Here is a 12,679-nt window from a genome sequence, read left to right on the forward strand (position 1 = left end):
CTCATGTCCTCCTTCACTACATCCTGAACCTCCTTTTTGGTCTTCCTCTTGGTCTCTTAAGCCTCCTTTTCCCCGCAGAGTCAGTGTCCCTACTCTCAACATGTCCAAATGTCGAAAGCATCTAACATTATCTGTTCCTCTGATGTTTTCACTCCTGATTCTCACTCCCAAAGAGAACCTTACCATCTTCAGCTCTGCTACCTCCAGCTCGAATATTTCTAACTATACTTGATTTTGTGACAAAGATCTGAAGTTTGTAAAGAAAACAGAATTAAATGAACAGGACAAAAATAAACTAGTTTATTAGTTTAAGAATAATCCAATATTGTGTGTTGGTAAAAGGCTAAATTAAAGTCTGCTGATCTCAATAAACAGCAAGATCTTCAGGTACAGTATGTGAGGGGCACCTAATTTTCTAAAAGAGCAAGTTTATTGTCTCCATAGGATGTTTGTGGAAGACTATCACAGCATGAACTGACGGATTCAGAAAACTCTAAAGCAGGTTGTGTACATGTAAAGGAAAATTCAAATCAGTCTTCTTATAATAATAAAATAATAATGGATTTATCTGCGCTTTTCAAGACACCCAAAGTGCTTACATTGTGTTCATAATTCATTCACTCCTCATTCTTACTTGGTGATGGTAGCAACGGTTGTAGCCACAGCTGCCCTGGGGCAGACTGACAGAGGCGTGGCTGCTAGTTCGCGCCTACGGCCCCTCTGACCATCACCGGGATCATTCATGCGCATTCACACACCAGTGGAGCCACACTGGAGGCAAGGAGGGTGAAGTGTCTTGCCCAAGGACACAACGACATTTTGGCTGGTGGGAGCGGGGATCGAACCGCTGACCCTTCGATCATTGGACGACCCGCTCAACCACCTGAGCCACTGTCGCCCCCAAATCAAATTATCACAGGACTGAGTGTGCAGCTATATGAAATGATCAAAAAAAGTTACTGCAAGTTTCAGCTATCATCTCAGTAAATATGTAAAATTTGAAAAACAGGCTTTTCCAGGTTATTTTGTTTTATACAATTATTTTGCCTATTTGCATTAAAAAAATCTTTCTGCAGGTTAATTCTTCACACACTGAGGCTAAGCATCTCTGGCAATTTCATAAATCAACTCACAACTTAATTAACAATTTATTATATATTTAGTATGAATCAAATTTTATTTGGTTACAGAGAACACTTTTTCCATTACTCTTGATGAAAACTGAAAAAAAGTGAATCTTGTATCTATTAAAAGATGAATTCTTATTAAAAAAAACTGAAAGTAGTTGTTTTGCAAAATAATAAAATACAAGAATTATTTTAAAAGAAAATCAGTTGATGAACCTGATGAATCAATACTGACTGATCTACCTTTGATAAAAACTATTCAGTGTTTGTACCCTGATATTACACGTTTTTGTTGAGAAGCTGCAGCTGTTAGGAGCCAAAACGACTTGATTGTTCAACAAAGAAAAGTAACAGACACATCAGGAGCCAATCCAATTTGATGAAATCCAAGAGTTACTGTCCCTGACAATCTCAGACTACACAGGGATGCTTATATTTGAACTGACCAATACCTTGTATTGTGTGAATTTTTAAAGATATTCATTAAAATAATTGAGCAGGGTCAGAGGAGGACAACATATTTGCATGAATTCTTATATGCAGGATCTAGTTTTTCTTTTTTCATTTTAGAAAATTAAACAGACTTGAGTACTCATTGCTCATTGCTTGTATTCAGTTTCCTTTTGTCTCTGTCAAGGGCAAACATCAAACTTTGACATTTTTAGGACTCAATAGTATTCTTGGAAATGTTACAGTTAGAAGAAAGTGGATCTGAGGAAACCTATGTCTGCAATTTCTAGGAAAGCTTAACATTGTTTCTGCCTTAAATAATAAGCATTTCACTTTAAACAAGTTAGATCTTATGGTCTAAAAACTAAAGAACTTTTGGTTTAAAAATAGACATTCTTCTTAGATCAGCTAAAGCGAAAATTAAATCCAATTTTTTAATGTAATTATTGAATTTATTTGCACTGGTTTTAACAAGAAAAGACTTCTTCCCTTCAGCTTTCCGTCCTTCTGGCCTGTATGGTCACCATGGGGAGCGGGATCTCATTGACTCCTTATCAATTTTCAAATCCAGACTCAAAACCTGTTTAAATTTGCTTTCCCAATTTACAATTTTCATCTTCTGCTTTCTTATTTTATCAATTATTTCAACTTATTTATTGTTTTTAAAATTTCTTGATTTTATTGTGTTTTACTTTTGAGTGAGCCAGTTTAGCTCGTGCTGGTTTGCGGCGCCTTCCGTCCGTGAAACCCAGGTTCGACTCCGGGCTGCTCCCTCTTCCCTTCTCTACCTCTGCCGGTTCCAAGCCCGGTTTGAGAAGGTTGCGTCAGGAAGGGCATCCGGCGTAAAACATTGCCAAATTTACCATGCGACTTGTTCGCTGTGGCGACCCCTGATGGGAGAAGCCGAAAGTGGAAGGATTGTGTTTTACTTTTGAATCTGTACAGTGTCCTTGAGTGTTTTGAAAGGGGCTTTTAAATAAAATGCATTACTATTATTATAATTACCGGTGTAAATCTTGTTGTGATGGAAATGTTCAAACTCAGGAAGCTACAACACAGGAATGACACAGTTTGTGTCCTCACTACAAGCACAGCAGAGACGAGTCAGAGGTCACATGAGACTAATTTGTCATCTAAAACAAGAACTTGTTTACAGAAAAGAAATTCAAATCCATGTTTAGATCCACAAACACATCAGAAGGGGGACATCACAGCAGTTTGATTATCATCTGAGCGTTTCGGTCAACTCAACAACAAGAGGATTTTTGTAGAATTTCTTCCAGGAACAGAATAAAAAAAATAAAAAAAGTAGCTTCTCCAGAAGAGACTTTTCCTTTCACAGACGTCTTTACAAACTCACAGGAACCTTACCTCTCTCGGACAAATTCAGCCAGCTCCTTGGTTGCCAGCTGACCATGCTTCATGTTGTGATACAGCACGTCAAAGCCGGCATTCTTTTCCCCCTGCATATGAACACACGTGTGGATTTTGTTAGCATCAAGTCAGGGAAAAGTCAACTGACACTCTAACGTTAAACAGGAGTGAAGTCGGCTGGTGCATCACTCCATCCACTTTCACAGCTCCACAGGAAAATGGATTTGGGAAAACACCGTTTAGACTGGCTGTTGATATATTCATTTAGGAATAAGTATATGTACAAGAGATGCCGCTATTTTTTAATATTATTTATGATACATCTTCCTTGAAAAAGAGATTCTTAATCTCAATGGGACATTTCTAATTCAGAATTTAAGTCCTTCACATTTCCTGGTCTCTATGCACCCCCCACCCCCAAAAAAGAAAAAACTTAGCCTAATTCTGTTAAGTACTATGAATTGCTCCTGTACTTTAATTATAATTTAATTAAACCTTACTCCTAATTTCTATTAAAAGGACGATAAAAAATGGACACAAAAAAATATTTTTTTTAAGCGAAGACCTAAACTGTCAATTCTGTTGATAGCTCAGACTTAACTCCCACACATTGGGGGGGGTGGGGGACATGCCGCTTTATTCACTGAAACTTTCCTCCATCTGACATTTATATGTCAAGCACAGCACCAGTGCAAACTTGAATCATTATCTTTAAAATGTAAAAAAAACAACAACAAAAAACCACACACACACACACACACAAACAAGCTGTTCTGGAGGACAATTGCCAACCTTGCAGCCCAACAGATTTAACACAAACCACCTCACATTCATAAATGTTGTAATCACACACACTTGCGAACTGTAATCCACACAAGTGTGGCTGAGACAGCAGCATCGGAACACAAAAGGCCACGTCTGCCTCATGGCTTTCTTTCTGCCAGCCAACAGTCGGGCGGCTTTTGCAGACACAAACCCAGACAGCTGCTTTTCTGCACCTAAAAATACGCTGTTGGAGGAGAACAAACTCTTCCCAGGTACCGGGGGAATGGCTGGAATGCCAAGGAGAGGGGTCGACAAAAAACCGCATGCAAAAAACACACACCCCAACCTGCATAGTCAGCAAACAAACCACACGTAGACTGAGCTCTGGGCTCCCAACAGGCAGCACAGGAACCGTCCCTCAAAAAAAATATTTAAAAAATAAATGAAAGGTAAATGTGACAGAAGAACAAGCAGGGCAGGTCTGTACCTGAAGCATCACTGCTGACAGTCACATCTTATTTAGACTTTTAATTCAATACATCAGAGGAAAAGTGAAAAGAATTCCACAAATGTATTTAAGCCATGTTAAACTGGGTTAAAAGGTCATGGTTACCTAAAATAGAAACTCAAGTTTTCACAAATGTTTCCTCAGTCCCTCCCCCCAACAATGACATAAAGCCGACAACTTGACCCTTAAAATAATACAAAGTACTCAATGACACATAAACGCAAATCTAAAGAATGTAGGGACACCATGGCTGAAAAGATCTAATCGTGTTAGTCCCGAGATTTGAACCAGTAACCCTCTGGTTTGATGTTGATGTCTCTAAGCATTAACCTTGGTTATGATTTAAACATGTTATGCTACAAAAAGACAATAATTTGTTTAGTAATTTAATTGAATCTCAGTAATCTTAAAATCGCTCTTTACTTGCTTGATTACAGAATCCCATTTAAAAGTGATGCAGAGTTAAGATGTTTTTCTTTTAAAGGGGGGGGGGGGGGGGGTAAAATTTTTGTGATGTTAGCCTCAGACTAATTTACATCTGCAGCTCCTCCGAATAAATGGATTTACTCAGTGGGACATTAAACTGTTTAGTTACATATATTCAATCATCTCTTCAAAAAGTCAGTTTCTTCCAGTTGGGGGATGACCTTTGTTGAAATCCTACCCTCACAACAGAAAGGTGAGCCGTCAGCTGAACCTTCGGCCTCACACAGAGCTGAGCACAGCACCTGTCCACCAATGCTGGCAGGCTGGCCTGTTGGCTGCAAACAAGGACTGCAAGCCTGGTAAGAGGCTCAAGACTCACTTAAAAATGTTTTAGGGTCTGATTGTAATATTTAGCTGCTAATAGGGTAAGTAATAGTCATGTGATTCTTACTATTTTTTACATTTGTCCATATTTGCTATCAATGACTTCTTGCTTAAAAATGATAAAGTAGTTTCATGAGATGAGATGCAGAGGAACTGGTTCTGTCCACGTTTAGGCTGAAATCCAGTACTTCAGACATTGGGGGATCTGCACGGCCCGTACCACAGGGCTGAGTAACACTGCAGACACGTAAACAGAGGTTAAAGGATTAGGAGCAGAAGCCAGGATGCCAACATAACTGAAAACCTGCTGGAATGAGTTTGTGCAGAGGTTCTATCATTTCAGGCTCAATCCTATCTACAACATCTTTTTTCAGCGCTAATGTTAACACAACATGCCAGTGGAAGTAAATGAGATTTACAGACGCACCACTACCAAAGTTTACCCCCATTTGAACAGACACTTTCCCTATGAGCTTTGCGCCAACAGCTCGGGTCTACAGCATTAGAAGAGAAGCCAGAGATGTCACAGTCAAACACAGCTCAGACTGACAAAGTGATGTTGACCTCACTTTCACTTTGAGGCAAATTTTGAAAAACGGAACAAATCTTATTCCACACCCACCCAGCAGCTGCAGGGTTATCCTTCACACTTTGACATGAATAAAAGTAAGTAACTTCCTTCATCTCCAGAGAAATAAGCCTGTTGGTCACAATGATGTGAAAGAACAGCTTTATTCCGAGTCACACTGCTGGGTTAATGCATTTGAAATAGGCGTATATTTTAAAGAAAATTATTTTAGTTTATAGATTTTGACTTAACTGTTAATGCTAGCTAGCCCTTTAAGTGACTAACGTAGCTGCCAGCTCTCTGCATAAAAATAAAAATAAATATTTTCTTGTTTCCATTTGTTGCAGATCCTTCAGGTGAGAAATGAAAGCTTTTCTAGAAACAACAACAATATAGTTATTTATGATATTTACATGTCAAAGCAGCTTTAAAAAGTTAAGTGTTTAAAGTGGATGAAGGTTGTCAGTCATCTGGGTGACGTCGTCTTGATATTGAATAATGGCATTTGGACTTTAGGTCCAGATGTCACACGTTAGTAGTGGACTTGGCTTAATTGGCTTCATCAGTCTAACTGATTAAGCTACTTGAATGAGCGGGGAAAACATTTCAAAGAATTATTTATGTCCAGATGCCATAATTCAACTTCAAGGTAAGTGTTTAAAGTTAATACATCTGCAAAAATAGGTTTTAGCCGAACGGCTTTCAGTGTTGGTCTTTTATTTGGCACACCAGTTTTTTTTTAAACCTTACAGATTAGTACATTAACTAATCTCATCATCAAACTTTCTTACAGCACGAGCATCAAAGGTACCGCTTCCCTGTTGCAACAATAGATAACAGTGTGAAGGATTTGGCCGGCTTGTGAAAAAAATAAAATCAAATATTTCATTAAACTTTGGGTGCAATTGTATAATTAAGTGCAGGATGTTTTAGTTAGACATGATTGATTGTAATAAAATGTCAAGTCAAACTCTTTCTATTTGTAAATAACGCAAGTTAGTTTTTTCTGCATGTCTCCTTGATTTGGTTTTCTTTTTATATAGATTTGATGATTGTTCCTTGTTCCGTTGCTGAATTTGTAGTGCTCTATATTGTGCAGCACAGAAAAATGCACTGGACCACTACTGTGCAAGTTGCTAGTTTGAAACCAGAGTCGCCTACAGTTCAATCAAAATAACAATTAAAAAAAGGCATGTGACGTAAAACTTCTGCCAAATACCCATGAGCAAATTATTTTTCTGTAAAATACATTAGAACAAATATTTTAAATATTTGAGATATTCTTGTATATAACGATGAGGCCATTTGACTTACAACTGTTAGAAATGTATTTATATATGGTATGTATAATTATAAATGTATCACTACTCATTTAAAATCTAGAGTTTATTCAGGGATAGCAAAAAAAATACATAATGCCACTATTTGATAACATGTATGCCTCCTAGGATTGTGAGACTTCCAATCCAAGAGAAGCCAGAAGGGAAAAACTAAAAAGGGACAAAACAGTGTCTTGTTTCAGAACGGAATCACATGTCTCTGACCGTGCAACAACACAAAGTGTACAGTCACATTGAGTGGTCATACTCTTGGCTAGGACTCAGACAAGCTAAGACACAAAACCAAGTGAGAAGGTTTTTGAAGAAAACAGATTGAAAGATGGCACTCACAAAAGTTTGCTGCTGGTTAATCTGACTGAACAAATCAACAGAGCTCCAAACCAGGAGACACTCCTGAAGTGACTGGACAAGTGAGTGGAAGCTTTCCCCAAGCCTCAAGGAAAGGAGTATTTGATGTATGCAAACACCCCCCCCCCCCATCTTAACCCCTTTGCCGATCTCTTTTTCATCAATTGAGTTGACCGTTTTGGTCATGCATGGTGGAGTTCATTAGCATGACAATGGGTAGAAGGATGGGAAAGGAAGACCAGAGAATTTGGGGGAGGTTTATGGTGAGGTTGGAAAAAACGGCCTGGTTTTTCCATGGAGCCTGACTCTGCAGTGCAGAGAGGATTCTCAAGGATCCACTTCGGTATGGTCAACAGAAGAGAGAGATAAATGTCATCTGTCTTTAAATGTCACAGTGGAGAGCATCCTCATTTTAAGCTGATCCAACTTCAGGTCAATAACCTCAGTCATTATACACTGCTTGGCTAGTGACCAATCATTTAAATAGATGTCAGTGTCTAAAATATTGCTTAGGTGAATTTTACAAAGAGAACACAGTAGTGTCAACAAGAAGAAAAAAAATCAAGAGTTAAAGATCAAAAGTTCAATGAAGGGTCATTTCTGCTGACCGTTCGTCAACATATCTGAAGCTGCTTTGGAGAAACGGCAAAAGTTCATCAAGATCTTGAACTTCTTCTTCCACTTTCGGCTTCTCCCATCAGGGGTCGCCACAGCGAACGAGTCGCATGGTAGATTTGGCAATGTTTTACGCCGGATGCCCTTCCTGACGCAACCTTCTCAAACCGGGCTTGGAACCGGCAGAGGTAGAGAAGGGAACAGGGAGCAGCCCGGAGTCGAACCCTGGTTTCACGGACGGCAGGCGCTGCAAACCAGCACGAGCTAAACCGGCTGCTGTCATCAAGATCTTGAACAATAGTCAAAATATTCTCTAACTTAAAGACCAACTTCAATGAAAATTGGGTTTTCAACAAGTTCTTGTAGTATTTTTCTCATTATGGAGGACATATATAAATGAAATCAAAATTCTGAGTATTTCCTGATTCAAATCACTGTGAATCAGGAGCAAACACCAAAAATGCAATTTGGAAAAGATTGTAGAAGTGAGATAAAAGCTACAATCGGTAGGCCACAAACTCCCTGCTCCATTCTGATGCATCCACTTGCAGACAAACAATTCTGTTAACCTCTCTGTTTTCCTGTTCTGAGCGGACTTCTGGCTCTAAACTGTACAGCTGGATAGCTCCAGTAAGGCTCACCCTTTTTGTTGCACCTGAAATGTTAGCTAGGGGCTGTGAGGGGCTGTAAGCTAGCAAGGGTGCGTGTATATTAAAGAAATGATTGGAAAGTGGGGGTGGGCTTACTCCGCACCAACTGTCCCACCCACAACTCCTGTCGCTCTGCAGAAACTATGTCCTAGAAAACGTGACAGGATTCTTTGGATTCAGGCTAATAATGGCATAATCATTAATAAAGGACCACTGGGAACGCTTTTACAATAGAACAAACGATAATAACTTGTTTTGAGTGTCTATTAAAAAAGTTTTATTTATCTATAACATTGTAAATGGATTACTTCAGGGGTTCTCAAAGTGCAGCCCGGGGGCCAATGGCGGCCCGCAGGAAGATTTTTTGTGGCCCTCAATAAAGGAGAGCCAGAGCAGATTCCTTCGAGGAAAAAATGTTGTGTTGGCGAGGAGAAACGGTGCTTTCAAGCTAAGTGGACAAATGTTTACTTTGTCATACCTCATGGGCTGGATAAAGTCATGTGCCTTATTTGCAAGCTGGTAAATGCAATGCTCAAAGAATTCAATAAAAATCGTCACAATGTTACAAATTATAAAAACTATGACAAATTTACCGGTAAGGAGCGCTCCAACAACTACAATGAGGCTATGCTGCACAGAAGATAATGTTTACCGAAATGGCTAAATCCAGTGAAGCTGTGACAGAAGCTAGCTACATCGTGACTTTGGAAATAGCCCAGCAAAGCAAGCCCTTCAGTGATGGGGAGTTTGTAAAAAGAATGTATGCTGAAAGTAGCTGACATTATTTGTCCAGAGCAAAAGAAAAAGTTTGTCAAATGATACAATGACTAGACGAGTAGAAGATCTGCACAGCAACCTCCTTCTGCAACTGGGAAAACATCTGGAGGGCCTGGTTAACTGTAAAAATGACAGTCATTAAAGTTTTTAAAAACAACTTTTTCAGTTTATCCATTTTTTTAAACCAAAATTGGCCCCCAGTCTAATGTTGAGTTCCTAATTTGGCCTTCCGCTACAAATTCACTTGTTTCTATGGCTTCATTTTTTCCAGTCAGTAAAAAGGTAGCAAACCGCATCATGAGATTTTCAGAAAAGTAGGCCAGAAGTATCCCAAACGATGGCCCTGTCACTTTGTCATGAAGCTATCTAGTCTGCCGACTAACCTGCCCGTCAGTGCTGCTGCTGCTGGGAGTTGTGCTGATTTAGACTTTTTCTGCTGACCGGGCAGGAATAGCAGAGTGAGCACAGCTCTGTAGAAGTGACAGTAATGGTGGCAACAGGTCGAGAGACAGATAGAAAGCCCCACACAACATAAAAAAAAGTTTAAATGCAGGTCTTAGTGTTTGTTACTGAGGAAATGTGAGGGTTAGAATGGATTTTCTTCGGTCTACATATAACTGCGATACAGATCTATGGTGGATTTAGAAAATGTTGAATGTAAATTAGATTCACAAATGAAGGCGTGTCATGGATAGAAATAATATCTTTTAAAAATATTTACAACAACACCACTAAAGGACACTACTGAAGAGGATTTTTGAAAAAAGAGAAAATAGTACCGAAATACATAAGAATTCTAGTGAAAAGACAATGTATGTACTGAATTAAATAATTACCCCACAACAGAAAACCATAGGATTACTCTACAGAAACACATTAAAGTGAAAAGCAGACTGGGATGAAAACACAAGCATGTGTTGCTTTTCTCTTTTCACAGACTCTGCTTCAGGCAAGGGAAAAATATTAAAAAACTGTTTACTACAAAACAAATGCGTGTTTTACTGTAATTTTTTTTTTTTTACAAGTGTGACTGTGGCACACACACACGCACACACACAGACACGCACACACACAAGAAAATAGTAATTTCCACCCTCGACTAACAGTCTATGGCAGCACATCATAACCAGACTTGAGTAGATGTGAAGACATTTTCATTAAAACATGATGAAGATGATACTTTTTATCAGCCGGTGCTTTTGACAAAAAATTATTATTTACAAAACTGACACAAAAAAGGAGTGAAAGAAATATTGAAACTGCAGTTCCGCAAAAATATCGTCACAATCTCCAACTGACAATAAAAGGATCTCAGAAGTAATGAGGTGCAGATGTTACTCATGAAAAGAATTTCATTTGAAAGAAAAAAATAACTTTTAGAGGTTCAAAATAATGTCAGAGGAAAAGTACAAGTTACATTTAAAGACTTTTCTCCAAGATATGTTAACGTTTCTTCACACAAACTAAGAATTGATTTTGTTTACAATAAAACTGAATTGTAATTCTGTTCATTCCTGATCCATAACATAGATTACATTTAGCAGCTCCTTAAGTCGTGGATGAGACCGTTAAAGCCGGCCCCCATTTCTTATCATCTCTTTGTTTACACCCTTTCCTACAACCCCAGCCTAACATTACTGGTGCAACAAAAAATGGCGAGCAAAATTGGCGCTATCCAGCCGTATAGTTTTTGAGCCAGATGCCAGTTCAGACAACGAAAACATGGATCTAGTTGTCTACAAGTGAATGCATCAGAATGGAGTGGAGCAGGACGCTTTTGGCTTGCCGTTGTAGGTTCTACATCACACCTACAGTATTTCCCAGCAGCATTTATTTACGATTTGAACAAAGAAATTATTTTAATATTTATTTTCTTCTTATACGTACTCTATCATGAGAAAAATGTTACATATGAAAAAACGCCAAAAAACGTGAATTTTCATCAGAGTGGGCTTTTAATCAGTTGTTAAAGCACTGAATTGCTGCTAATAGGCTTCCTTGAGAGATGAGTGCACAGTGGTAGCAAACATCTGGGATTGTGCTGTTCCCACCAGGCCGTGTTAGCTAACCGAAGGTTCAGGAAGCACAGATCCCAGGTAGGAAAGCAGCTTGGTTGAAACAGAAGGCAAATATCTGAATAAACATGATATTGATAACATGAATTCTGTTAGATCACATGGCAATCATTAAGCACAAACTCTGATTTTTAAATCAGAGTTTATCTTTTTCATTGTCACATCTTGATAAATATCTTTACAAATCCTTCCAGACTTACAGTATACAGCTAAACAACCTTTTTACACTAAAACATACAACCGGATACAGACTTACAGGTATCTTTAACAAAAAATAATAACCATGAATGTTTGAAAGGGTTTTAAAAAATTAAGAAATAAAACACTGTATTATCAAATGTGAAAAAGGGGGTTAATAATTACTTTTAATTGAAGAACTTCTGAGTTATAAGAGAACTTTCTCCTTTCAGAAATTGTGTCTTCTTGATTGCAGTTAAATGTGCAATATTAAACCAAAGTCTTTGCAAGTGTGGGAAAACAGAAGGGGAAAAGTAGGACACACCTGAAATAGATGTAGCAGGTGTGACAGAAAGGCCAGAGAGAATAGAGGCCATAGAAGAAAAAAAAAAACAAGGAGGCAGATCAGAGCAGAAGGAAGATCCTTAAAAAGCAGAAAAATCATCAGGAGGACTGACGCTGGGCGAGTGGGATGAAAACCACCAGTTTATGCAGTTGTACAGAGCAGATAAGAAGGCCAAAGATTTACTTAATAAAAGCTACATTCTAAATTTATGCAACTTCTTCTTACTCAGAGTGAAACTGAGAGATAATGCAAAGAGCAGGGGTCTACAACCTGAGGCTCTGGAGCCACATGTGGCTGTTTTACTCCTCCATTGTGGCTCTTCGCTTTTGAATACTTTTTAGTTGCTGTTCAGAGGTGAAGTTCTTTAAGTATTTAATTGCATTTACATGTATAGATTATTTTTTTTAAATTGGATTCTACATCTATAATGTTGGAAAAGAATAAAGGTCAAAATCATAATCATAGAAAATGCCATGTTTGACTTGGCTTTTTACTTGCAGTTTTAATTTGAGCAGAATAAATTTTATTTTGTTACTATCAAATGTAAAAGAAGTTAAAACGGTTAAATATATAGAAAAATATAACCCTTATAACTTATTTATTGTAAATATTTAAATTCTACATTTTATAAATGGCATAATGGCCATAAAACATAAATTGTTTTTTTACTGTTAAGTTGAATTTGAGGGTTTCACTGAGTTTTTGGCCAGTAAGAAACTGGTCCAAATGGTTCTTTAAGCATAAAAAGT

At 38.2% G+C, this 12,679-nt stretch overlaps 1 protein-coding gene across 2 annotated transcripts in view; it reads right to left on the reverse strand.

The window, feature by feature from the left end:
* The window catches only part of fcho1 (FCH and mu domain containing endocytic adaptor 1), a 46,804-nt gene that overhangs the window by 21,953 nt on the left and 12,172 nt on the right, over positions 1–12,679 (reverse strand). For both annotated transcript variants that reach the window (XM_011474072.4, XM_011474071.4), the window contains exon 3: positions 2,949–3,040. In XM_011474072.4, coding sequence (XP_011472374.1) covers positions 2,949–3,040 — 92 coding nt within the window. The remainder of the gene's footprint in view (positions 1–2,948; positions 3,041–12,679) is intronic.

Source organism: Oryzias latipes, chromosome 4 (genome assembly GCF_053564925.1).
Source record: "Oryzias latipes strain Hd-rR chromosome 4, Olatipes_Hd-rR_3.1".
In the NCBI taxonomy this organism is placed as follows: Eukaryota; Metazoa; Chordata; class Actinopteri; order Beloniformes; family Adrianichthyidae; genus Oryzias; species Oryzias latipes.